Source organism: Periplaneta americana, chromosome 4, assembly GCF_040183065.1.
Source record: "Periplaneta americana isolate PAMFEO1 chromosome 4, P.americana_PAMFEO1_priV1, whole genome shotgun sequence".
In the NCBI taxonomy this organism is placed as follows: domain Eukaryota; kingdom Metazoa; phylum Arthropoda; class Insecta; order Blattodea; family Blattidae; genus Periplaneta; species Periplaneta americana.
The window spans coordinates 24800190-24827260 of NC_091120.1; the positions used below are offsets into that span (position 1 = coordinate 24800190).

Sequence of the window (27071 nt, forward strand, 5' to 3'; positions counted from 1 at the left end):
TTGAAGACATCTGCAGACAGAAATATAATGAGGCTACGGCTGCATACTGGAATCTGCCAGAGAAGGTCCGAAACAGCTGTGTTTACATCTCCACCTCTCCCAACTTTTCCCTGCACCACTGATTGCTGTACTTTGAGTCGCAGGGTGCCCTTCCATGATTTACATAATAGATAGGCCCTAACAAGTTTTGATGGTACAGGCCCCTTATGTTCAATGCGCTTATTTCTTAACTTGGAATCCTCTTAGACTTTGAATGAACAAGTGATGGCTAAGGGGAGGGAGGAAGGTCATGTCTTATTCCTCTACCCTGCTTGTATCCTAAGGGGGTTGACCCGCGAGTCCAGAATTATGAGTAAACAAGAATGCGAAATGAGTAAAGTTCTTTTTAACATATAATTGGATGATGCTATTAAATAGTGAGAGGCTTAAAAAACGTTTGCACAGACATAATCATTATCATCACTATCATGTCCTTCACGTGTTAGACCCTAGTGGATCCATTCCACAGGAACTCTTAACATTACATTCAAATCTCATAATACTAATAGCCAGAATGCACAGACAACATATTGACTGCAATTTTAATTTGTGGATGGTAGGTCGTACTTGAAGATGATCTTGAAGTTGCAGAACAGCCAATTGCTCTGTTCCTGAAAGACAATATGAAACTTTGTGTCATCTTGGAGAAGTTGCTGAATTGTTGAGTACAATGCATTTTAGAACAGTTATTTACCCATGTACATTACTTTTGTGACAACTCGAGTCATTGGTGTCAATAACAAAACTGCCACCACTGTGGTCCAGTGACTGGAACGCTGGACTCATAAAGCTGTGGACTTAGGTTTGATCCTTTGTGTACTCCTGATTTATAACTTGCGAGCACATGGTCCAGATAACATAGACGTTTTCTCCGGGAACTCCTGTGGCATCCTGTCCTATGGGATACTCTGGACAATGACTCTGTTGGTAACTTCGTCTGCATAACTGGCTTCATATAGGTGAATGGCAAACAGTGAGGTACCCGATATATATATGGTGCTTAAAAAAATAGAGGGCATAATTTCAGGTATGTATTCCCCATATGTAGACAATAGAAAAAGTTAATTACAACATGTATCTGGAAATGCTTGGATTCCGAGTTATGGCCTTCAAAACAATGGCATTCACCAGAATGTTTTTCTTCCCACAGGTAGGTGCCGTGACAGAAGATATTAACAGAGTACACTCTGACAGTTAATTCCGAGGTGAAGGGTACATTGAGAGTTTTTGTGTTTGGCGACATGTACTGAAATCTGGAGCTGACAGAAGTGCACTTCATGTATGGTAAGGTGGACAGCAATGCTGCGCTGCCTCGTCATTTGTACCAGGAGAGGTACTCTGATCGATGGATAGGTAGAGGTGGTCCAATTGCTTGGCCTCCACGCTCACATGATTTCAACCCTATCGGTTTCTGCTTGTGGGGAATTTAAATAACGTAAACGTGTTATAAAAGTCATATTTACATGTTTTAAAAAACTAATCTTAGGAAAAAGCTTTCCACCTCGCATGTTTACTAAAGTTCTCGGAAAACGATATAATTCATATCGGCATTTTTTTGCAGGCCAGTATACATTCTCGGAGTGGGTGAAAGTTCACTGTATTGGGATTTTACTGAAACCTTAAGCCTACATGGCTGAATCTACAAAGAAAGCGGCAGTTCGGACTTAAACAGGCGTTTCTAAAATCATAGGAGTGGTAAAGCACAGTAAGTTTTCGAAGCTACTGTGCTAGCCTTCGAGCCCCCTACTCCGTACAAAGGAAAAGAAAACGGTGAGAAGAATACTTTTGCTGCTACTACTAAGCTTATATATTGTGAAGAATGGCGCCTTCTGGATGGTTCTGGATTGCGTCGGGGGGGGGGGTGCGCGCGCATCTGGCGAGAGAGATGGCGGAGAAACAGGAACTGCAGACTGTAGCGCTGTACGGAGTGAGGGGAGAAAGCTACGGTGACTGGGAGGAGCAAGAAAACGTCTAGAAGTGAACAGTCCCCGAAAATTCTAGAACCAGCGAGGCATCGAAGACTCTAGTAAGTGTGGCGTATAAATAACGCCGTGAGTTAAGTCAGTGACGGAGTCTTCGAGAGCAAGCGCGCGAAGTGAGTCCGTAACTGTGACAGTGTACACCAGGAGAGTGCGACGCAGTTCGGGAGACCTGGGTTCGACGTGCAGTGAACCGCAGCTGGGAGACCTGCGTTCGATGTGCAGTGAACCGCAGCTGGGAGACCTGGATTCGACGTGCAGTGAACCGCAGCTGGGAGACCTAGGTTCGACGTGCAGTGAATCGCAGTTCGGAGACCTGGGTTCGACGTGCAGTGAACCGCAGCTGGGAGACCTAGGTTCGACGTGCAGTGAATCGCAGTTCGGAGACCTGGGTTCGACGTGCAGTGAACCGCAGCTGGGAGACCTAGGTTCGACGTGCAGTGAATCGCAATTCGGAGACCTGGGTTCGACGTGCAGTGAACTGCAGCTGGAAGACCTAGGTTCGACGTGCAGTGAACCGCAGCTGGGAGACCTAGGTTCGACGTGCAGTGAATCGCAGTTCGGAGACCTGGGTTAGACGTGCAGTGAACCGCAGCTGGAAGACCCAGGTTCGACGTGCAGTGAATCGCAGCTCCAAGTCCTGGGTTCGAAGTGCAGTGAACCGCAGTTCGGGAGACCTGGGTTCGACATGCAATGAACCGCAGTTCGGGAGACATGGGTTCGACGTGCAGTAACCTTAAATGGTGAGCTAGAAGAACTAGCGAAGACAAACGAACTGAGAACTGACATTCATTCTGCACATAGTGCATTGTGGATGTTAATTGTAATTAGAGTTTCATTGTTGTTCTACTTAATTCTACAAGCCGTGAATTGTCATTGTTGCTGTGTTGTGTGCAATAACCGTTATTGTCGGAGTGTTATAAATAGAAGTCACGATATTATTCTGAAATTGTAATTTTTTAACTTTTTTTGTAATAAATTTGTTTTAGGTCGAATTATATGCTTTTTCGTTTTAATTTCTACTCGAAATTGAAAAATTATACAATAATATTATAAAACAAAATCACTTGAACTTGTCATGTTTAATTATATTCTTTTAGTCCTATAGGAAAGAAATATATTGAATAAAAGCCTAAATGTCCCATTTTAAAAATTACATATTACAATTTATATTTATTTCTGTCCAGAGGCTTAGATGACAGCCCCATCACTGGACTACTTCCTCTTGGCCAGCAGCCAGTTGGAGGGAAACTAAGATGCTTTCAAGTCTCATAAAGATACTAGGTGGACCTTTAAAAAGATGCCTTGAGACCGTAACGGGCTATTAGGCTCAATACTTGTTAGAACGATGATAATGTGGTAACTTGTAACGAGTAGCCGATGATGATGATGATAATAATAATGATAATAATAATAATAGTTACAATAATATGTTATTTAGAAATAAGAAATTGCTGATAAGAAGTTAAAATGCAAGCAAAGAGTTTTCAGATCGTGCCTTGGAGTGGGTATGAATGTTGTTTTAATTGTCGTAGTGCTCTCATTCTCTTATGAAAAGTGTGAATGAACGGTTTGGTTCTCTAATACAATGCACTGAAAGATACACCTTCATGCTATAAGTTATTTTTAGAAAAGAAAAAAAAAAGTGACAAGGGATCTGAGGAAATTCCAATGATTGCGTGTAACTTTTGTATAGGAATTGAAAGTAATAGAATAAGGATAAACTTCTATAATAATAATAATAATAATAATAATAATAATAATAATAATAATAATAATAATAATAATTTATTTATTTTGATTTATTTATTTAGAATATTAACGTGCAAAACAGCACAAGGCCAATTAGAGTTTAGCACAAGATACAAAACAAAACAAAACAACAAATGGTGATGAAAATGAATGATAGAAAATGGCAGTGAGATGAAATACAATCAATATAATAGTCTACATTAATCATTGACCAAATGCAACAAAATACATAGCACAAATAATTATTAAAATTAGTACAGTGAGATAATTAAAATAATGGCAATTAAAATAAATTACAAATCAATTAATGAAATCATATAAATGAAGACAGGAATCAAATAAGTAGTATTGTAAAGATATGCAATAATAATAATAATAATAATAATAATAATAATAATAATAATAATAATAATAATATTGATGATGAAATTTATCCTTTGAAGAGGTGGAAAAATTCAAATATCTTTGAGCAACAGAAACAAATATAAATGACACTCGAGGTGTAATTAAACACAGAATAAATGGGAAATGCTTGTTATTATTCGGTTGAGAAGCTTTTATCATCTAGTCTGCTCTCAAAAAAAAATCTGAAAGTTAAAATTTATAAAGCAGTTATATTACCGGTTGTTCTGTATGGTTTTGAAACTTGGACTCTCACTTTGAGAGAGGAACAGAGATTAAGGGTGTTCGAGAATAAGGTTCTTAGGAGGGAGTTGGGAGGTCGGAGGGAAAAAGACCTTTGGGGAGACCGAGACGTAGATGGGAAGATAATATTAAAATGGATTTGAAGGAGATGGGATATGATGATAGAGACTGTATTAACCTTGTACAAGATAGGAACCGATGGGGGCTTATGTAAGGGCGGCAATGAACCTGCGGGTTCCTTAAAAGTCGTAAGTAGGTGAGATAGTAGTAATAGTAATAATAATAATGGTAGTAGTAATAATGATGATTATAATAATAATAATAATAATAATAATTTACTTTATTTATTTACTAATATTTAATGTGTTGTACAACAGCCAGGGGCCTATAACGGTTCAGCACATGACAATTTAAAAACAACATTAATAATGATAAAAATTACAATAAGAGTATATAGAAATAATTATTAAAATAATGACATTTAAAAATAATTGTAATTGAAAATGAAAGGATGGAATCATATAAATGAATATAATACAAATGATATAAAAAATAAGGAGAGTAATATTATAGTGCATATCTAAACAAAATATATAAATTAATAACTGACAGATGATAATAATAATAATAATAATAATAATAATAATAATAATAATAATAATAATAATACTTACTAGCTTTTAAGGAACCCGGAGGTTCATTGCCGCCCTCACATAAGGCCGCCATTGGTCCCTATCCTGAGCAAGATTAATGCAGTCTCTATCATCATATTCCACCTCCTTCAAATCCAATTTAATATTATCTTCCCATCTACGTCTCGGTCTCCCCAAAGGTCTTTTTCCCTCCGACCTCCCAACTAACACTCTACATGCATTTCTGGATTCGCCCATACGTGTTACATACCCTGCCCATCTCAAACGTCTGGATTTAATGTTCCTAATTATGTCAGGTGAGGAATACAATGCGTGCAGTTCTGTGTTGTGTAACTTTCTCCATTCTCCTGTAACTTCGTCCCTCTTAGCCCCAAATATTTTTCTAAGCACCTTATTCTCAAACACCCTTAACCTGTGTTCCTCTCTCAAAGTGAGAGTCCAAGTTACAAAAACATACAGAACAACCGGTAATATAACTGTTTTATAAATAATAACTTTCTGGTTTTTTGACAGCACACTGGATGATAAAGGCTTCTCAACCGAATAATAACAGGAATTTCCCATATTTATTCTGCGTTTAATTTCCTCCCGAGTATCATTTATATTTGTTACTGTTGCTACCAGATATTTGAATTTCTCCACCTCTTCAAAAGATAAATTTCCAATTTGTATATTTCCAATTTCATACAATATTCTCGTCCAGTAAAATTCCCGTAAATAATAATAATAATAATAATAATAATAATAATAATAATAATAATAATAATAATAATAATAATAATAAATTTTATTGCCATGATTGGGGGTTACTTGAGTGTTCCGAGATTGTTGTAAGGAGTCCTTTTTCATTATTTTACGTCGGTTTGTCAACTGCTATAGTTATCTAGCATCTGAATGAGATGAAGATAATAATGCCTGCGAAATGCCAGGGCCCAACACTGAAAGTTACTCAGCATTTGCTCTTAATGGATTAAGAAAAAACCTCAACCAGGTATCTTGTCCCAACCAGGGTTTGAACCCGGGCTCGCTCGTTTAATTGTCAGCCATGCTAACTATTGTTTTCACAACGGCTATGTTAATTGCATGGTTAGGTTTCTTGGAGGTTTTCTCCAACTCTAAGGCGAATATAAGATAATTCAATGATTTAAATATATGTTTACGAGCAACCAAGTTCGATATCTTGCCCATAAATTTGAGCAAGTAAACTTCTGAACGCATTTAGCGATACGGATTGCTGAAGCATTAAACACATAGCGCCTCATTGCTTAGGCAACCAGCGAAACTAGGATGTCAGTGAAGCGGTCGCAGTAGCAAGGCGTATTGCAGTTGTTATCTTGTCTTTACTCTGTAATGATTATATTTTAATCGGTTATTTATCGATGCTCTAACAACTGCGAGATTATATAGCTTCGAAGAGATTCGTGATAGAGAAATAGTATTTGGTGCTATGAGTCCGACATTCGCTTTGTAGTTGGAGAAACGCAACCAAATAATCAGTCTAGGATCTTGAGTTCCACTCTTTCCTCGACACGTCGCCAGTGACTTTTATGATTGTAATATTTTTGTAACCTTCGATCACGTGTACAAATTTTAACTTCATTCTTAGCGTGTAACACTTTTCAAAGTGGATTTTTTTTCCATTCAAAGAATTAAAAGCTTATACATTAAAGCAGTGGTTCCCAATCTTTTTTGACTGATGACACACTTTACTGAACGCCCACGATACCGCGACACACTTATTTGATTTTATTATTATTATTATTAATAATAATAATAATAATAATAATAATAATAATAATATAACCAACCCCTATTATTTATTCGCTCGTTTTCATACTCTCTCTCGCTATCATAATATTAATACTCGATCACAACGCGATAACACCTAGAAATGCCACTTCACACATCATCTCTGTATTCCTCATCTTTCACTGTTGCTACCTCTCGTCACTGGAACTCTCTGCCGCCTGAAGTCAAGGGTTGCCGAACATTGAAATCTTTAAAATCCAAGTTATAAAATTATCTTATGACGAGTTGCCAAACTAACTTACTATTGTGAGATGTGTTGTATTGCATGTTTCCACGTATTCACATTTTTTTATATTCTAGTGATATTTAACTTATTTTATATTTTTGTTTTCATATTTTCCGATAATGGTATATCTATAATGTGATAAGTTGAGCTATATATAATCATAATTTTCCTTACTTATTATTATTATTATTATTATTATTATTATTACTATTCTTATTTATTATTATTATTATTATTATTATTATTATTATTATTATTATTATTATTATTATTATTATTATTAATTGTCTTATTTTTTATACTTTGTATGTCTCATTTATTTTGATCTGCTGTTCGCATTTTATTATGCTTTTTTCTTTCTTTCTGTATGTTATATATTATGTCTGATTTCTACTTACTTGTTGTTTACATTTTATTATTATTATCTTATTCAGTTTTGTGTATACAATTGTAGTGTACTTTGTAAATTTGTAGTGTTTTTTGTAACGCAGTTTTACTCGGGTTGAGTGTTAGAGAAGGCCGTATGGCCTTAGCTCTGCCAGGTTAAATAAATCATTATTATTATTATTATTATTATTATTATTATTATTATTATTATTATTACTTTTATTCTGGAGGAAAAAGTGATCGAACTCTGTGTACAATATTTTATAGCAGACGGGGAGATGGGATGTCAAAATTTTCAAAGTTAGTCCTGAACTGTGTGAAAAATATTAGACTTCTGCTCTAATTTATGATCAAAAGAAAGTCATGTTCACTGCAAGGGAATTTTGTCGTTTTTAACCTCCTTTTCGTCCAACTAAGACTTCCAAGATCTAAGCGCAAGTCAAAGAAGAATTATATTAACAATACATATTTCGGTTCCATGATGGGGGGGGGGGAAAGTGCCGTTCCAGCGCGTTCCTCCAGAAAAAAAGCACTGACAACAACTTCTATGTAGTATCGGACACCCAGTGTTGTAGATAGGTTGATGTTAACACGCAATCGAAAATTCTAAAAGAACAACCAACAACTTGAGTGGTATTAGAAAAAAATTCCAACCTATCTATGCTGGATGTCCGATAAAAGATTTTTATTATCGTTTTTGAAAACTCACCTATTTAAATAAATGTGAAGTCTGCGCTTGGCGGCCTTATGGCTGAAAAACTGAACTGACCATTGTTGTAGAGTGTAGGTGTTCACGTTTCATTGGTAAGCCTGTCTCAAAATAAAATGTACCATATCAAATACTTCGTTGTAAATAAATAATGCGTTATAAAGAGACTTTCTGGATGCAACAAAATTTATTTTTCAATTCCAAAATTTCGCGACACACCGGTTGGGAACCCTTGCATTAAAGCAGCGATTTTCAAATGAAAAATAAAGGGTGCGGCATATCATCTTCCCTAATTTAAAGCTTAAACAAAAACAGATGGATCAAAATAAGGAACCTTTATTAATATGAATGGTATCTTAACAGTGGGAATTTTTCACTTTTTGAATAAAGTGTCTTTCAAGTGGTGTCCTTCACTATCAATGCATTGTTAAATGCAACTTCGGAAATTCTGAATCACTCTAACTAGCATTTCTTGAGGAACAAGACCAATTTCTTCCTGTATTGCATTTCTTAGGTCTGGCAAAGTCCTCGGCCGATGTTTGAACACCTCAGCCTTAAGATGCCCTCATAGAAAAAATCGCAGGGTGCAGGGTCTGGTGATCGTGCTGGCCAGGGGACGTCGCCACGTGAAGAAATTAAGCGTCCGGGAAACATCTGAGCAGCGACAACGGAATTACCACTTACCAGAAACGATACCACAGCGTAAGCATGTTCTTCACCCGTCCACAGCATAGTTGGAATTCGTTACAGATTACAATTTGCATTAATTGAATGTCAATTCCGTGTATTCAATGTCCTATTCAATTCCTGTTGTTTTGCGCATGTCATTTGATATCGCTATGGCAACACATGTAAACCTAAATTTCCCACTGTTTAGATACAATTCATATTAATATAGTTTTCTTATTTTGATCCATCTGTTTTTTATTTAAACTTTAAATTAGGGAGAATGTTTTGCCGCACTCTTTATTATATCATGAAGATACTATTTCCAAAATTATATCATTTTCAAACTCACGGCATACTGAACGAGGTGTTAAAATAAATTGTTAAGCCACGCTATCAATTTTGAAGAGATATTTTATAATCAAAAAACGGATAAGATGATGGAGAGACATGCTTAAGATGACGGCAATGGTTCCACCAATTGGATCTATCCCTGCTAATATAAACTACTGCAGACATTTCGGTGCGGAAGAAACCCTCCCTCGTATGTTAGGGAGCTGTTCTCAAGGAGAATCCCAAAGAATAAAACGCCACAATATCATCCGATCCGAGGTACTCTGGCAAATGCTTTACGTGATAAAGATCTCTCTGAGGTGGATAACAACAGACGGATTGATATTTTATTTTATTGAGCTTCCTCAAATTAGAGGCTGCCATTAGACAAAGCATACAAAACAATACAAAAACAAATAGATGATGAAAGATAACAGAGTAAGAAAAAAAAGTAAACAAGTACACAAACAAACAAACAATGGCAATTTACAGAATAAAAAAAAGTTACAAGTAAAGAAGCAATGAAAGCTAATAAGAAAAAGAAAAATGATAATCGTGCGTCAGTTTTTTCAGTACACTGAATTAGAGTCTATATAGGTGGTTCCGTAAAAGTTTGACTGACTCTCTAATTATGAGGAAGGCCAGCTCATTCAGAAAAGATTTGTGCAGTCCTAGGGTCTTACAGAATTGAGAAGAGACATCAATCCCGTAACACTGATATCATGAAGTTGGTATTTATCTTTATAATACGGGATGGTTGGAACGTAGATTGCTCGTTTCTCCTCATGTACGTCTTCGGGCTGTCCTTTGTACGTTTCAAACCTGATGGTGGGGTCGATTATCATACCCTGAGACAGGGATTCGCTAATGGCGATTATGTCAATTCGTCTGTTACTGCCATTGTCGCAGTTCCGTGGACTTCTTCATAGACGGTGTATTTTAGTTTTCTAAGGGCATCGGTCAGTTTAGTTCTAATTGCATGGTGTCTATGTATAGCTGTCAACAGAAACAATTTACTGAAATAATTGCTACTACAGTGAGATTTGAAATCTCTACTAGATAACCATATGAGGCAGACGAAGAGAAGGAAAAAAATATATGCGAACCAACAATAAACTATTTTTGGAAAAAAATATAAACTTTGGTAAATTAAAAGCCACTGGCCTGTTCTTTGGTGCATGCGGCACCATTATATATATTTTTTTGTGCAATGAAGAGAAACATACAAAATTGGTAGATGTGCAGGATCAAATTATTATCGATGTAATTAAATACTCGAGCCGAGAGAGGTGGGATGTAATTGTAGAGACTGGATTAGTCTTGCTCAGGACAGGGACCGATGGCGGGCTTATGTGAGGGCGGCAATGAACTTGCGGGTTCCTTAAAAGCCATAAGTAAGTAAATATTCTTAAATACTCGACAGCTATTCTAAAAAATATTTGTATGGACTCAACAACAATTTATTCAGAATATAATCACAATCTATGTAGACCTATATTATTATTGTTTAATGCTATGGTTCCCAACCTTTTTTGACTGACGATACACGTTACTGAACCCTTACTATATCGCAACACACTTATTTGTTTTAATAATAATAATAATAATAATAATAATAATAATAATAACAACAACAACCAGTGCTTTTCTTCTGGAGAAAAAGGTGGTGCAACTCTGTGTAAAATATTTTGTGCGAGATCGTGCGTATTTGCTTGCTTTCCGCACAAAACCAATACGCGGTAAGTGTGAAATACCACATTCAGTATTCCCAACGTAACACACATAACAATTTCCCTCTTCTTACCGCTTAAGTGAGATATTGATTTTACTGCTTTAGGCTTTTAAAATACTATTTTTAGAGACGTTCAGTATAGTAACAATTATAAATTGGAAACTTACCACTGCAATTTCACCTAAATTGCACTGTTAATTATTGTTTTTAAATATTTGCAAAAATTAAGTAAACTCTACAACACCACAAAAGTTACTGCATTTGTAATGCAAGTAACATTAAGGAAGCCGTGAAAAAATCAGCAAGATTCCAGACTCATCATAGACTGAGGGGAAAAAAAGACAGACGTATATCACGGCCTGCTGGAGTATAGTAAACACAGAAAACATTTTATAGGAACAATGTTGAAGATAGATATATTTGTTTTCCAAAGTTGCCGCCATTGAACAGAAACCAAGATGGAGATTTCATTGCAACTAATTAGAAATTCGTCTTTCAGGTATGTAATAAACGATCTTCGCACAAAATAATGTACGATACACGAACGGTATGTTTGTTTTCATGTTCTCGGAAATTAAAAAAGCTCTCAACTACGTTTGCTTTTTCACTCTTTTCCTCGAATATGAAAACGTCAACATACCGCTCTTGTAACGCATATTACTATTATAGTGAACAGGGAGATTATTACTGTTCACTGCACGGTATATCGTTTTAAGTTCCTTTTCGTCCAGCTAAGACATTCAAGCTCAAAGCGGAATTCAAAGAAAATTTATATTAAAAACATAATTATTCACACATACAGTATTTCTGTTTCACGATAAAAAAAAAATGCAAGAAAAAGGTACCTGAATGCAATTCAAGCGCGTTCCGCCAGAAAAAAAGCACTGATAACAACTTCTTTGTATTGTCGGACATCCAGTGTTGTAGATAAGTCGATGTTAACACGCAATGGAAAATTCTAAAAAAAAAAAAAAAAACAAGCAGCAACTTGAATGACATTAGAAAAAAACAGAGGTATGTTTCAAAAATCCCATGCTGGATGTCCGATAAAAGATTTTTATTATAGTTTTTGAAAACTCACCTATTTAAATTAATGTCAAGTCTGCGGTTAGTGATTTTCCACAGAATTTTTCTATACTTGGCTTTATGGTTGACAGACGAACATGTAAATCATCTTCAAAATGCAGCAGTTTGTTCCTTTGTTTAGATTTCACTATTTTCACACAATTATGACGTTGAAAACGGCAGTTACAAATATTCTTTTGGTTTATTCGGTACCATCGACTGATTTGACAAAACATTTTCGCATATAAGACACTTGGGATTTTGTTCCTATTCATCGCCACGTAAAACCATATCGCAAGTATTCATCACTACATTTACGAAACGCAGTAGGTACGTTTTTATGAACCTTGAAGGGAATTTTCGCTCACATTATTTGAATCAGCACTGCTGTCATCTAACCCAGAACTCAATTCAGATTGTCATCTAATCTAAATATTTGCTGTTGCCATCACTCGCCTTGAGAAATTAATAACTCACAATAATATTGTTTCATAATGTTCCAGCTATAGTCACATGCAATGATGAAGTGCGATAGCCCGGGTTCGATTTCCGGTCGAGACAAGTTACTTGGTTGAGGTTTTTTCCGGGGTTTTCCCTCAACTCAATATGAGCAAATGCTGGGTAACTTTCGGTGCTGGACTTCGGATTGATTTCACCGGCATTATTACCTTCATTTCATTCAGACGCTAAATAACCTAAGATGTTGATAAATCGTTGTAAAATAACCTACTAAAAATGAAGTGCGATGTTTGTAATTTGTAATATGGAATAGACATTGTAACTTTTCCGTTTTTTCTCAGTTTAGAACCCTTAAATACGGGACGGAAAGCTGTCCCGAAGACTTTTCTCGGGACAACGGGACGCATTAGCGAAAAACGGGACGATCTCGTATTTTACGGGACGTCTGGGAACCCAAACCAAGCGTTGAGCCGTGTTGAATGAGGATAATAATAATTTTATGTGGTATTCTCTATCTAGGATTCTATCCCCTCCCACCAGAAATCTTAATTCGCACCCTGCTTTCACCACCTCGGATTCTGTGCAAAGTACAGTCAAGGCGTTTGGACGGTAATTTGATCGAATCATGAATGTTGGTAAATTTTCAATCTACAGCCACACATTATTTACAATTAAATAATTATAAGTCCCGTCGCTCTAATTTCCGGCAGCCAATCGCGTTGCAGGTCGGCTACATTTAAACGTGTGCGTCTTGTGATTCGCTTATGAAGACGTTATTCATTTCTTAAGGCTCGATAAATACTTAATATAATCGCCCGCCATTTTCGCTCTTTCGTTGGCGTTCGCAGAAAGCACACGAAGACGTTATTTGCCGCTCAATTATTTGCTGAATTACAGTGCGTTTGATTTATTATCATAGGAACTACGACATGATAATGTTTAACGGTGTGGCAAATAGATTCCTCGTATGGTAGCTCGGCAACGAAAGAACAAAAATGGCGAACGATACTACCTACCTAGACTTTATAGAGCCTTCACTTCCTAAGGGTAGGTACACGTTGGAGCAACGATAAACGATAAACGATAAACGATAAAAGAAACGATCTAGCGACGCTTTGGTATTATCAAAGAATCAAGTGTTCATATCGAAGCAACGAGGACGCGGGAAGCGAACATTTTGATTTATCAGTAGAAGATATTCTATACATCCACTTAATGAAAGAAGATATATAGGAAATATCAGCTGCTAAGTTCAAGGTTAATATAAGTTAAATGCGTACAAAATTAAACCCGTTTCTCATCCCAAAGATAGTATAAATTCGTTGTGTTGTGATTGGTTCTTGTGATCACATGACATATGACCAATAAATACACAACTGATCAATTTGTCAATATCTACAATAATTAATTTAATATGCCGAAATAATAATAAATCGATTAATATTCGGATATATTGACAACCACCGGTAATTATACAGATTAATATTATCTTAATCAGAGATCATATGAACGACAAGAGCGAAGAAAATGGTACTTTTCTTTTTCGTCGCTTTTATCGTGTATCTTCGCTTTTATCGTTACTCCAATATGCACACCTCAATGACAATGCATGCTTCAATTCTCTCTGATATAGCATCGCTGCTTCTTTTATCGTTTATCGTCGCTCCAACGTGTACGTACCCTTAGACGTAAGCAAAGAGGAGGAGTCACGCCGGGAATAGCAGCGTCGCGAATATACTAAATCACACGCCAACTGACCAACCTACCAGGCTACCATCACAACAATTTGCAACTGCAAACAAACGTAACGTATGTACATAGCTCGATAGGTGAGCATTGTTAACTACAGCTCAGTGTAGTTTGAAAAATGTGTAAGGACGTTTTGGTTCACAGTCGTTTGAACGGGTGTGCTAAATTAAACTATAAGTGCAAGACCAGTAACTGTTAATCTGTTAATGCCTTTTCATTATTTTCTGAAAATATTAAATGCCATTACTCATTACTGTCTCTATTTCTGTAGCGTACAGTACCTAATGCAATACATCACTGACTTATTTTAATGAATGCTACATGTTTGTCGTTGCTTTGAGAGTGAAAATGTCACCACGCTCTTTTCACAGATGAATTGGTAATCGCTATTTCCGCAAAAAATATTATTTATATGCTTTTGGCTTGTTTGTATCAAGATATTTTCTCGGAGAAAGCTTATTACATAATAAAAATTTAAGTAGGCATACTAGTAACGGTTTTTAAAGTTCCCCTTCCCCTCACTCATAAGAACGAAATTCGCGAATGCAAGCCATTACGTCCCCTAGATTCTGCCTACCCGGGGAAACTGCCCCGGTCTGCCCATTGGTAAATATGGGCCTGCATCCAATACTGAGTAGTTAGGAAACGCAAAGAAGTGGTATTTGTCGGCAATGAAGCAACTGGAAAAATCTGACTACATTGATCAGCCTGAGCTTTTATGTACTTGTGGACCTATAAAGCTAAGCATACCATAAATATGTTGGACTACATCTGTTCTCCAGAAATCATTGATTATGTTTTTGGGTTTTTTCTTCGGTTTTTAAGAATTATGGTCCAGAGTTCAATTTACAGCAGAACCCATGTGTTACAGAAATCGGCTCTGGGGCAGGTCTTTGAAATTATTCTTTTTACTAACTTGTAATCTTTTTTTGTACTTACGTACAGTACATCTATGTGATACTTCTTTGACGCGTGTTCGCCTTTATTCCAGCATCCAAGCACAACAATAACAGTACCGGTAGTTATATCGACTCTAATATGTATTAAATCTCCGTCGCCTCATTAAGGCAGATACGAATAATTCGAATAGTGTATTTTTTCTCTGTGTACCCATGATGGTTTTTAGAAGTACAATACAAATTCTTCCGAAATGCTTATAATCCTGAATTCAAGGTTTAATAAAATTAAATTATTTATTTTAACATCTCCCCATTTGTAAGCGACTTTTTGCACAAGAACCTAAAATTCCAAGGTGCTCAAAATTAAACTGTTTTCTTCGATATTCGTAAATTAATATAATTTTTTGGGCTTATATACAATGCTCCATATTGTAATGCTATTATAATAGTCTTTTCCAGTATGTTGTTTTCTTTTCGATTGAACCACCGTGTCTAGAGAGACACCGACGTCGGTATTATTGTTTGTGAAAAATATGTACTTTTATGCTATAATTTTGATGCATGATATTAAAGAGAACGTATATTGTAGGTATATATTCTTTTATACTATTTTTAAGTGGAAGTACTGTGAAAATACTGTAAATTAAACAGAATTGGTGAAATTTCAAAACGAAGTTTTGTTTATAGTATTCATACCAGATGGCACGCATGACCACCATCCACCGTGCTGCTATCTTCCATGTATTCGAAATACCAATATTATGTTATGGTGTATGGTGTGTTTTGGGTGAATCGATGAGCTTGTTACGTGCAATTTTATGTGTTACAGGCTACAATTCGTGCTTTGTTGTGGCAGAAAGGTGCAAGACATCTGGACTTCTTAATAATAAAGATGTCAAACGCCTCGCCGATATTAAATGGTGAAAACACTGGCGGTGTCGTAGATTTCTCGACAGACGCTTCCGTCAACATGGTAGCTGCAATACATGATCATATTTCGTGTGCCAAACCAGTCCAAGTAAATCCATTTGACGCCCAAGATAATAAGACAGGAGTACTGGCGTATTCCTGTGAATTTGATCATATGTATGCTAGTTTAACAGAAGGAACAACTGTGCAAAAAGATGGTGCTGAAGTGAAACATTTGAAAGAGTTACTGCTTCTTCATCTCGATCTAATACAGCAGCAATCAGAACAGTTAGTGACAAAAGATAAACAACTGTCTGCTTTGCGTCAGGAAAATGAAACAGTGAGTAATATTTTTTTGAAGTGGGTAAATGTCAATACAATTTTGTTTATGTCTGTGAAACTGCAGTTCTTACTAATAAACGCAGCGCAAAGTGTTTCTGCCATAGTGCAACATACAGTCACAATGGAGCGCACGCATCGTCTTAACCGGAACCGACTGATGTGAAATTTAATAAAATAAAATTATTGGAAGCTTGATATAAATGTAGTAGTATCTGTCGAGCGAAAAAATAATAAAACTAATTTAGGCATGTACATTTATACTCATATTTTCATTTCAACTCGAGGTATTATTACTGATCAAAGATTGTTTACATCATGGCTCCCATGTGAGCAGCTGACTGTAGTTATTTGTAACGAAACAATCAAATGTTTTATTACTCCATATTGTCAGCTTGTGTTATGTGTTACAATTATGAATACATGTTATGATTAATTTAGTCCTATAATTTTTAAAAAGTAACTCTCTTTGTATAAGTTTTGTGATATAATATTTCTTATAGGAATTTTATTACATCTACTTGTATTGCTTGTTCAGTAGCCTGTATTTTTATGTTATTTTGTATCTTCCACAGCTCAGACAAAGGCTGGAGCGAATGGATCGCAGGGTAACTCTACAAAAGCATCGTGAAGTGTCAGAAATATTTGTGCCATCATCTGGGGGTTGTATTAGTCCTCCAACAGCATCCCCACCTTTTGCTACTGGAGGTCCATCCTTGCTTATTGGTTCTTCAGGAACTTCTATTATCGAATGTGATACAGAAACTATTACAATTCCTTTGGACACCATTGACAGTACCATACATAATGTTGCAGTGGTGAACAATAGTGAAACTTCTCCTATTAAAGATAATCAAAACATTGTGGGTTCTCCGCGCTCATCTTGGGAAATAGCCAAGAGGAGGAGAAGAGGTGATACAGAAAATACTAATACTGCCGGTGGTAGTGATGGTAGGCGGAAACGACTCGCTTCTTGGACATCTGTAAACAGTGATGTGCTTTCACACGATGGAAGAAACTCTGTTACAAAGGAAACAGGCGAGCATAAACGAATGCAGAAGAGACTTAGGACCAAAGGTTATTTTCCTTTCCTTAAAAGTTGTGTGAATGTGTTATTTGTGAATTCTTTAATGCATATAGAATTAGGCTTACGTTTAAAACGTGTAAATTGTATTACATTCTGAAATATGGTTATAGGTTACTAGTAATCTAGACACGACGGTTAATATATTTTCACAAAGTTTCTTTATTCAGTGATACTGGGCACATTTCAGAAGGAAGAAACATTGCCAACAGTGATATGATTTAATTTTTTTCGTATGAAATAAGAAGTAGGCCTAGACTACTTTTAAAAGAATCTTAAAAGTACATTTTATTGGTAGGATAAATATCTAAGCACATTATTTATGACAAATGTTACACAAGTTGGCTAAAAATGGAATAGTTACTTGTGAGGAAATTTGTTCTGAATCGATTAATGTTTAAGCACGCAATTCTATATAAAACTTAAACTTAACCAATCTTATTGTAATATAATAACTTATGTTAGCCTAAGCAATTTTTATTCAGAAGTGTTGGCAATGCAGTTTCCTTATATTTGGTGCAGTATAAGGATGAATGTGGAAACAGTGTGAATATATAGGCAAAGCTAACATAATACAGTACCAGTACTTGGAAGTTACTGCTCGCATTTCATTGTTACCTACTACCTACAGTACGTGTTTTTATGTATAGATATTTGCAGTGTTGAGGAAAGGGGAGAGCTCGGTGTGTTGGTCTGATGATGTTGACGTGCTGTTACATGCGGAAGACATTACTTATTTTAAAAGCTTATACAGTAAAGGAAACTATTTGAATTCTCAGGCCGTGGGGAGGGCGAACAGATTTGACTAGGGACAAGGGCAACTTCACTTGCATTTTGAGAAATGATTATCTATTGCTGTACTATAATACAAATATGGAATACTGTAGCTGGAGAATGATTATACAACAGACTTTCTTATGTTGTATTATGAAAGAAATTGCCTATATGTCTAAGCTGCACGACAGTGTTGTTGCAAGTATCATCGTCATCATTATAATCGACAGCAACACCATTTATGTTTCAGTAAGTTTTCAATATGACTTCAATTTATGACAGCAGGTAATAACTTAGTCATTGATTGCAGTAGGCTACTGCTACGTAACGATGTATAACTTTATAGAGAGACTGACATTTTCTCTGAGAAGTTATTTATTGCTTTTCTGAACTGTTCTGCCTATCCAATATTTCCTCGTGTTTGTGAGAGTATGCACGTTTTTAATTCTATCTTTTGATATTTTCTGTTCATGTTTTTTAAATAATTCTCATAGCCTAAGTGAATTGTCAGTCATGTAACATCGACTTGGTTGAGATGCCACATAACTTATGTGAATTTAGAAAAACAAGTCATTATTTATTGATTTTGTCATACATTTTTGTATATTATAATAACAATACCAGGTTGTCCCCGGGGGTGAAAGACAATGAGAGAATTGTTCAGGCCACACCACACAGCCTCATAAAAGCAATAAGCTCTACTCCATGCCCCATATGCAAGGGCGCCCACAGGGGGTAGCCATTGGTAGCATTGTGTTTTTTTTTATTTTCTTCTATGTGCTCGATACATGTTTCCTCAAACCCTCGGTAAAAAATTCAACAAAAGCAAGTGCTTTAAGCTATGAATGGGTGTGCAAGGTAATTTAGATTTGGGAACTGGCTATTTTTCATGTTAAATTTTCTCTCTCCTCGTCCATCCATTTCCTCTAATTTTCTAACCATCTTGCTACCACTGAGATTGAGTCCTGCAGGCACCCTTGCCTATATGCCTTCATGGCATCCAACGGGAATTTAAAAGAAATAATAATAATAATAATAATAATAATAATAATAATGATGAAGGGAATGTATCACTTCTGTTAAAGCCTACATTGTCTTGCTTACAAAATATGTCTGGCCAATTATTTCCTACCATAGTCTAATTTGTACAGTTTATTTTACAGCATTAGGCCTATTATTGTCATTATCATTATTATTATTATTATTATTATTATTATTATTATGTCCCGCGCCATGGCGTCGCGGTCTAAGGCATCCTGCCTAGGACTCGCGTTACAGAATGCGCGCTGGTTCGAGTCCTCATGGGGGAAGAAATTTTCTCATGAAATTTCGGCCAGTGTATGGGTCCGGTTCCCACTCAGCATCTTGATACACTTGGGGAGCTACGATAGGTAGCGAAATCCAGTTGCGAATACCAGCTATAACGGTTGGGGAGATCATCGTGCTAACCACACGATACCTCCATTCTGGTTGGATGATCGTCCACCTCTGCTTTGGCATGTGGGCGCGAGGCCAGCAGCTGGCTGGTCGGTCTAGGCTCTTCACGGGCTGTAGCGCCACAGATTATATATTATTATTATTCGTGTCCACACCTGTGGAGTAACGGTCAGCGCGTCTGGCCACGAAACCAGGTGGCCCGGGTTCGAATCCCTGTCAGGACAAGTTACCTGGTTGAGGTTTTTTCTGGGATTTTCTCTCAACCCAATATGAGCAAATGCTGGGTAACTTTCGGTGCTGGACTCATTTCACCGGCATTATCACCTTCATATCATTCAGACGCTAAATAACCTAGATGTTGATACAGCATCGTAAAATAACCCAATAAAATAAAATTATTATTCGTGGTGCTGGTAGTATGATGAGAATGACAGTATAGTGACAATGAAAAGAAATTACAATCATCGAACTATTTTTTATGATGTTAATTGAATCAGGCCATCAATAAGCATATAGTCCATTTCTGGGTATGTTAGTCAAAGTGTGTGTGTGTGTTTTTTTTTTTTACAAAAGGCGCAACATGGCCTACCTCTTAGGAATCCAAAACATCTGTTTGTGTCTCTCCATGGTCTCTGCATAGTCGAATGTGCCGCCAGTTCTCTTGTTCCTGTTAACCAACATTCTTGTGGTCACTGTCTGGACATTGAGTTTCGGGGAGTTTCGTTCATACCCTTCCACTGTCTGGGAATGTTCCGTCCCCCATATGCTGTAATTGTGTTAACCTTCCCGGAAGTGTGGAATGTAGCCTCGTTGGAGAAACAAACCATATCGAGGAATGCCTCATTTCCATCAATTTTTGCCAGAATTGTCTCCGCAAATGCCCTCCATCGCGGCTTGTCTTCAGGTTTGATTTGATGACGAATCTGAAGTTTGTATGCCCGTAAGCACAACCTTTTATGCACGACATCGTGTACTGTTGAACGAGGTGAATTTAGCTCCCTACTTGCTCATCGGATTGATTTACAGGGGCTCCACTGGAAAGACATACGGATTAATTCGACATCAGCCACTGGAACAGCACGCTTGGTGTGGTTGCCCGACTTTGAAACCAAACTCCCAGTTTCACGAAGGCATCTGTCCCATTTCATGATTGTTACGTATGTTGGAACATTGTCAGTTGGTCACAGTTGATATTGACACTGAAATCGACGTTGTACCTGCGTAACAGATTTCAACTCCGCGAGAGAAAGCACACAGGATGCCTTTTGCTGTGGAGTCCACATGATTACTGACGCTAATTGGCTATTTCCGCGAACCACGTAGTGTGCGCATACATGCATGTGATGTACATTCCCGCCATCCAAACACAGGAATCATTTTGAGTTACCCTACCCATAGAAGCAAACGGAATGTAAATATCAACAATACTTTTCAAGTAATAAAATAATGAAATGTTATACATTTAAGCAGAACACAGTTATATGTTCTATTTTTAATGTTTACATAGCTTGTTTGATTTTGGGTTACCTTAATTTTATTCTCATTGTGTTCTTCTGTTATGTGGTGCAGAAACCTTCAGATACTTATGTGTTGAGCAGCAGTCATCTTTTGAAATTTACTATGGAACTCTTCTAGTGTGTTATTTAGTTTTTTTGTGCCCGTGAAGTGTTTGTAACTTCATGTTCCAAATTGTGGTTGGATACTTGGAGGGGGGAGGGTTGTGGGGGACAGCTCTTGTGTTTCTTAGGACATGCCTATCCCTTACATTATGTAATTTGAATGTAGTCAGCCAGTTCGATTGAAACATATCAAATGTAATTTCAATGGCATATTAGTCCGTTATGGAAATATAAAAATTGGAGATTTATCCTTCGAAGAGGTGGAAAAATTCAAATATCTTGGAGCAACAGTAACAAATATAAATTATACTCGGGAGGAAATTAAACACAGAATAAATATGGGAAATTCCTGTTATTATTCGGTTGAGAAGCTTTTATCATCCAGTCTGTTGTCAAAAAATCTGAAAGTTAGAATTTATATATAAAACAGTTATATTACCGGTTCTTCTGTATGGTTGTGAAACTTGGACTCTCACTCTGAGAGAGGAACATAGGTTAAGGGTGTTTGAGAATAAGGTGCTTAGGAAAATATTTGGGGCTAAGCGGGATGAAGTTACAGGAGAATGGAGAAAGTTACACAACGCAGAACTGCACGCATTTTATTCTTCACCTGACATAATTAGGAACGTTAAATCCAGATGTTTGAGATGGGCAGGGCATGTAGCACGTATGGGCCAATCCAGAAATGCATATAGAGTGTTAGTTGGGAGACCGGAGGGAAAAAGACCTTTAGGGAGGTCGAGACGTAGTTGGGAGGATAATATTAAAATGGATTTGAGGGAGGTGGGATATGATGATAGAGACTGGATTAATCTTGTACAGGATAGGGAACGATGGCGGGCTTATGTGAGGGCGGCAATGAACCTTCGGGTTCCTTAAAAGCCATTTGTAAGTAAGTAAGTAATTGGTCCGTTAAGTACAATATTAATTAAAAGAAGAATGTAATTCAGTCAATACTTAACAGTAAGAAATACATTAAAATTATGTTATAACAAAATTAACATTACATATATTTTAACGACAAACGTTTTCGCGAATTATATTGGCATCTTCAGGTCGAATGAAACATGTTAACAAAATGAACACTTGGTCTTAACTAGTTAAAATAATGTTAGAAGTAGGATATAAAATTAAAACAGTTAATAAAATTGAGTAAAGCAGCCATCAAGTTGTATGTAGAAAATGATGTATAGTAGAAAGCATGTATGATGAGGGGGACGACAAGATCTCTTCTAGTATTGCGGTAGCAGTTTCAAAATCAGATTAAAGATGCTACAAATAGGGCGGTCGTGTTGCCGGGTAATGGTGACAGGATAAAGCCCTGTAATTAGCAAAGGATGGTATGAACAAAATTGTTTGAAAGTATTATTTAAGATCGTATAAAACGTTACTTACAAGAGTTGAAAGAGTGGCTGGAGTTCATGAGAGCAGCGGCACGACTGACCTTTACATTAAAAAATGCTTACCCGACAAGACTAGTAGATGATCGGAAGTTAATTCTGTATAATCTTAAACAGCGGGTTATTTGAATTTGGATATTGTTCATTAAGCAGATGGCTATTGTTACTGTTAGAGTGAGTGCTAATGTATAATTCTTCAGCAGCATTCATGTAATTGTGACTTCCAAATCTTTTAATGGGATGAATTTGGTGTCGGTGATGTGGTTATTCCATGTTGAGACACAGTTCTCCTAACCCAAGATTTTGTCCATCTTTTAACAAAGTTATGTTATCCAGATCTGAATTATTTTAATGTACTGAAGTACATATGATATATCCATGCAGATATTCTGCGTCATCATACTATGAAGGAGTAATGGAACGGAGAAAAATTCTCTCCGGCGCCGGGATTTGAACCCGGGTTTTCAGCTCTACGTGCTGATGCTTTATCCACTAAGCCACACCGGATACCACCCCGGCTTTGGACAGAATTGTCTCTGATTAAGTTCCAACTCTTGGGTTCCCTCTAGTGGCCGCCCTCTGCACTACGTCATAGACGTCTATGAACATTCCGTCGGATCCCGGCCAACTAGTCACTCATAACGAGTGCACCTCAGCACATGTGTGGACTTCGGTCCTATGTTCATAGACATCTATGATGTAGTGCAGAGGGCGGCCACTAGAGGGAACCCAAGAGTTGGAAGTTAATCAGAGACAATTCTGTCCGACGCCTGGGTGGTATCAAGTGTGGCTTAGTGGATAAAGCATCAGCACGTAGAGCTGAAAACCCAGGTGCAAATCCCGGCGCCAGAGAGAATTTTTCTCCGTTCCATTACACTCCTTCATTGCAGATCTGAATTGCTTATACATCGTGCATTATAAGTTTTTGTTTCCACATGCCGTCAATTCAATTTATTGCCATTGCTCCCTCTCAAGCGATAGTGGTTCATGTATCTCTTTGGCGTTGATATATGTCTTGTATTTATAATATTTTGATATTGAAAAGTATTGGCCATTTTTCTTCATGACATTCAGCTGTTCTCTTTTTCTTAGTGGGCATGTTTGTCAACTAGTTAATAACCTTGGGTGTGTGATTGGTACAGAGAATATAATTATTATATATAATCAGAGTGAAAATTGAGAGCTGAATCTTATTGGCATGAATTGATGTATGTATGTGTATGTATTTATTCACCCTGCAAATGGGTATATACCCGGTGGCAGTGGTAACTAATTACACTCAATAATGACAATAATAATAAACACAATTAATAAAAAACAATAATTAGTAATAATAATAATAATAAAACAATAATAACAAGGAGCATCCTAAATTATAGTCCCGTCACTCTAATTTCCGGCAGCCAATCGCGTTGCAGGTCGGCTACATTTAAACGTGTGAATCTTGTGATTTGCTGATTCATTTCTTAAGGCTCGATAAATACTTAATATAATCACCCGCCATTTTAGGTCTTTCGTTGGCGTTCGCAGAAAGCACACGAAGACGTTATTTGCCGCTCAATTATTTGCTGAATTACATTGCGTTTGATTGATTATCATAGGAGCTACGACATGATAATGTTTAACGGTGTGGCAAATAGATCCCTCGTATGGTAGCTCGGGAATGTAAGAACAAAAATGGCTAACGATACTGCCTACCTAGACTTTATAGAGCCTTCACTTTCTACGACGTAAGCAAAGAGGTGAGTCATGCCGGAAATAACAGCGTCGGGACTATAAATGAAGGATGGTCATTTAAAATAACATTTAAAGTAAATCTAATTTGTATATTAACCCTAAGTTCGAACTAAGACCCACGAGTGTGACAGGTTAATACCTGCACAGGTACCTTTCGGCACTACACTTATTTCGCTGTCAACTCACTCACTGCACTGATTCTACCTGATTTCACTAACACTTCTAACCATTTCACTGTTCAAATACTTTGCACAGCCACTTCACTGACACCAACACACTTCACTTACACAATAGACTTCACTGACACAACACACTTCCTCACTGATAGAACACTTCAAATAACAAGATATCAATTACACCCTTTAAATAGTGTGTATAATATACTACCGTCTATTAGTAAAGTCCTTAAGCCTATTTTTAAATACATTTTTGGTTATTGGTATTGAAATTGAAATAGTGTACATCTTTTGTAAGTAAATTATAAGTTGTCTTAACTGTAGTTTCTTCTTTTATTAATTTCAGGCGGGCCAACAAAGAAGGATTCTGTATTGACTACCAACACTTTGTATTATACACCTGTTGGAGAATCTGAGTTACCTTGGGGCACTGAAGAGTGTAAACTAAGCGGACATGTTGAGGTTTGATTAAAAAAATGTACTTCTTAAGTGTTTTTCTTGTTGGTTTTTTTTTTTTAATGTAGTCAGAGTATAGTATGATTCTTTCTTCATGGCTGTTCGCTGCTTGCACAGTTTGCTAGGAAGCATTTATGAAGGGAGAATCTTACTACTTTAACATTTCTCTGTTTTGTAGAGTTAAGTTATAAATTAGACACATATCTTATTGAAAGTTATCTCTATGAAGAGTAATTTGATTTTGAAGGTTACTAGGCATACAGAGTGTCCTATTTATCTTGTGCACCTTTATAAATTTTTGTTTGGGTAGGTATTGGAATTTTTGTTTTTGAGTGTTATGGTAGAACAAGGGGCTAATATGAGTGTGGAGATTTGGTTCATGTAACTACATTATGGTACAAGATACGTGACGTCGTCAATTTTTCAAATAGTCATTCTCTTACCAATACTTCTTTTAGCCCTGCGTTACTGTGGTGAATAAAATTTACTTTGCTACAGTGGTGGAGTTTGACAAACCCCAGCGGAATAGGAGAGTTATTTGGGTACACAAATATTTAAACATTTTGTATGTATATATTGTGATCTGTACTTGTAACAAACACATACAATTCAAGAAACTGTTTATTTTTCTTTAAATGCATTATTATTCAGATTTGAAGTGAAACTTCAAATATGTAATCAATATGGTATATTATTTTATTTTTATGGTTTAATTAACGACGCATCTGCCGAGGTTATATCAGCTTCACCGGTGTGCCAGAATTTTATCCAGCAGGAGTTCTTTTACATGCCAGTAAATCTACAGACATGAATATAGTGCATAGTTTATACAAATATTATAGTATTGGAAAAGAAACCATTTTCCTCCGAAAGAGATACATAAAGAAAGCAGATGTACAAAATGTTCACTTACATAATATAGGTACACCGGGCGGCGTTCGACTGGCATGAATACCATACAACATGCGGTAAACTGCCTTCCACACACTTGGCAGTCCAGTTCAGTCCCTCTATAGAAATGGTTGTGTTGTCATTAGATTGCGTGTTATTCTTCTGATTGTGTTAGAGAGACTGCACTGGAATTCCGAGCATGAGGGAGATGGTTTGCTGCATGTTGCATGGCCTTTGTGCCAGTTGCACGCCGTCCTATCGTCCTAAACGATGTAAACGAATGTTCTGTATGTCATGTACGAGGTATTGAAATCATTAGAATAATAAAAATTTATAAACAAATTAAATTATAGAAATAAAGAAACTATCACCGATACTGTGGTGAGGTGTGTGAAACCCCAGGAGAAAAAAAGGTGTCTGCAATGTTTAAAAATTGAAGTTCAACTAACAGTCCATATGACAAAGCAGATTAGAAGAAATAATGTGAAGGTACACAGAGCTTCAATTTGCCATGCAGACCTCTTAGTTAGAAAATGGTATAATGTATGAACTAGGGTTTGAGGAACCTCACCACAGTAATGCAGGGTTAATGGTGTAAATATAGCAGCAATGGAAAAGTAATCAGTACTTACGTAACTGGCAACTAGGACAAAAAATTTCGTATTGTGTAAAATATTGTCATTGCGTTGGTAGTGCAGTTAAGTATGTTTATAGCAAGTATTGTAGATATATCAAACAATTTTTATTGTAGGTCCCCAGTTGGAGAATAAGGGTATATACAAGTTGTTACACAATGGAGGGCACAGAGAATCTGGATGATGAAGTATTCAATAAGCGACATCAGAGGCTGGAAATAGATGAGCGAAGGAGAAAGAGGTATGCATTTGTGATTAATTGTTGGCTAGCTTGAAAAAGAGTAACAAATCTATTTTTCTCTAATCTCTGCATTTCTAACTGTGTCCATTCTCTTACCTGCTTTTTTTAGTGTCCATTTTTCATATCTATACAGTGTAACAGGGATTCGTTTTACTTTATTAAATTTAAGAACTTTATGCTTTCTGACACAATTTCGTAAGGATTGTTTAAGGTTCCACGAATGCTTTAAAATTTGTGGAATTTTTCGACCAAGTTATCAGTTGGCCTATAT

At 36.6% G+C, this 27071-nt stretch overlaps 1 protein-coding gene across 2 annotated transcripts in view; it reads left to right on the plus strand.

The window, feature by feature from the left end:
* Window positions 1-15855: 15855 nt before the first annotated feature.
* The window catches only part of LOC138697616 (male-specific lethal 1 homolog), a 38731-nt gene continuing 27515 nt past the window's right edge, over window positions 15856-27071 (plus strand). For both annotated transcript variants that reach the window (XM_069823016.1, XM_069823015.1), the window contains exons 1-4: window positions 15856-16351; window positions 16926-17427; window positions 24924-25039; window positions 26676-26800. In XM_069823016.1, the coding sequence (XP_069679117.1) occupies window positions 15995-16351; window positions 16926-17427; window positions 24924-25039; window positions 26676-26800 (1100 nt within the window). In that variant the 5' untranslated portion in view covers window positions 15856-15994. The remainder of the gene's footprint in view (window positions 16352-16925; window positions 17428-24923; window positions 25040-26675; window positions 26801-27071) is intronic.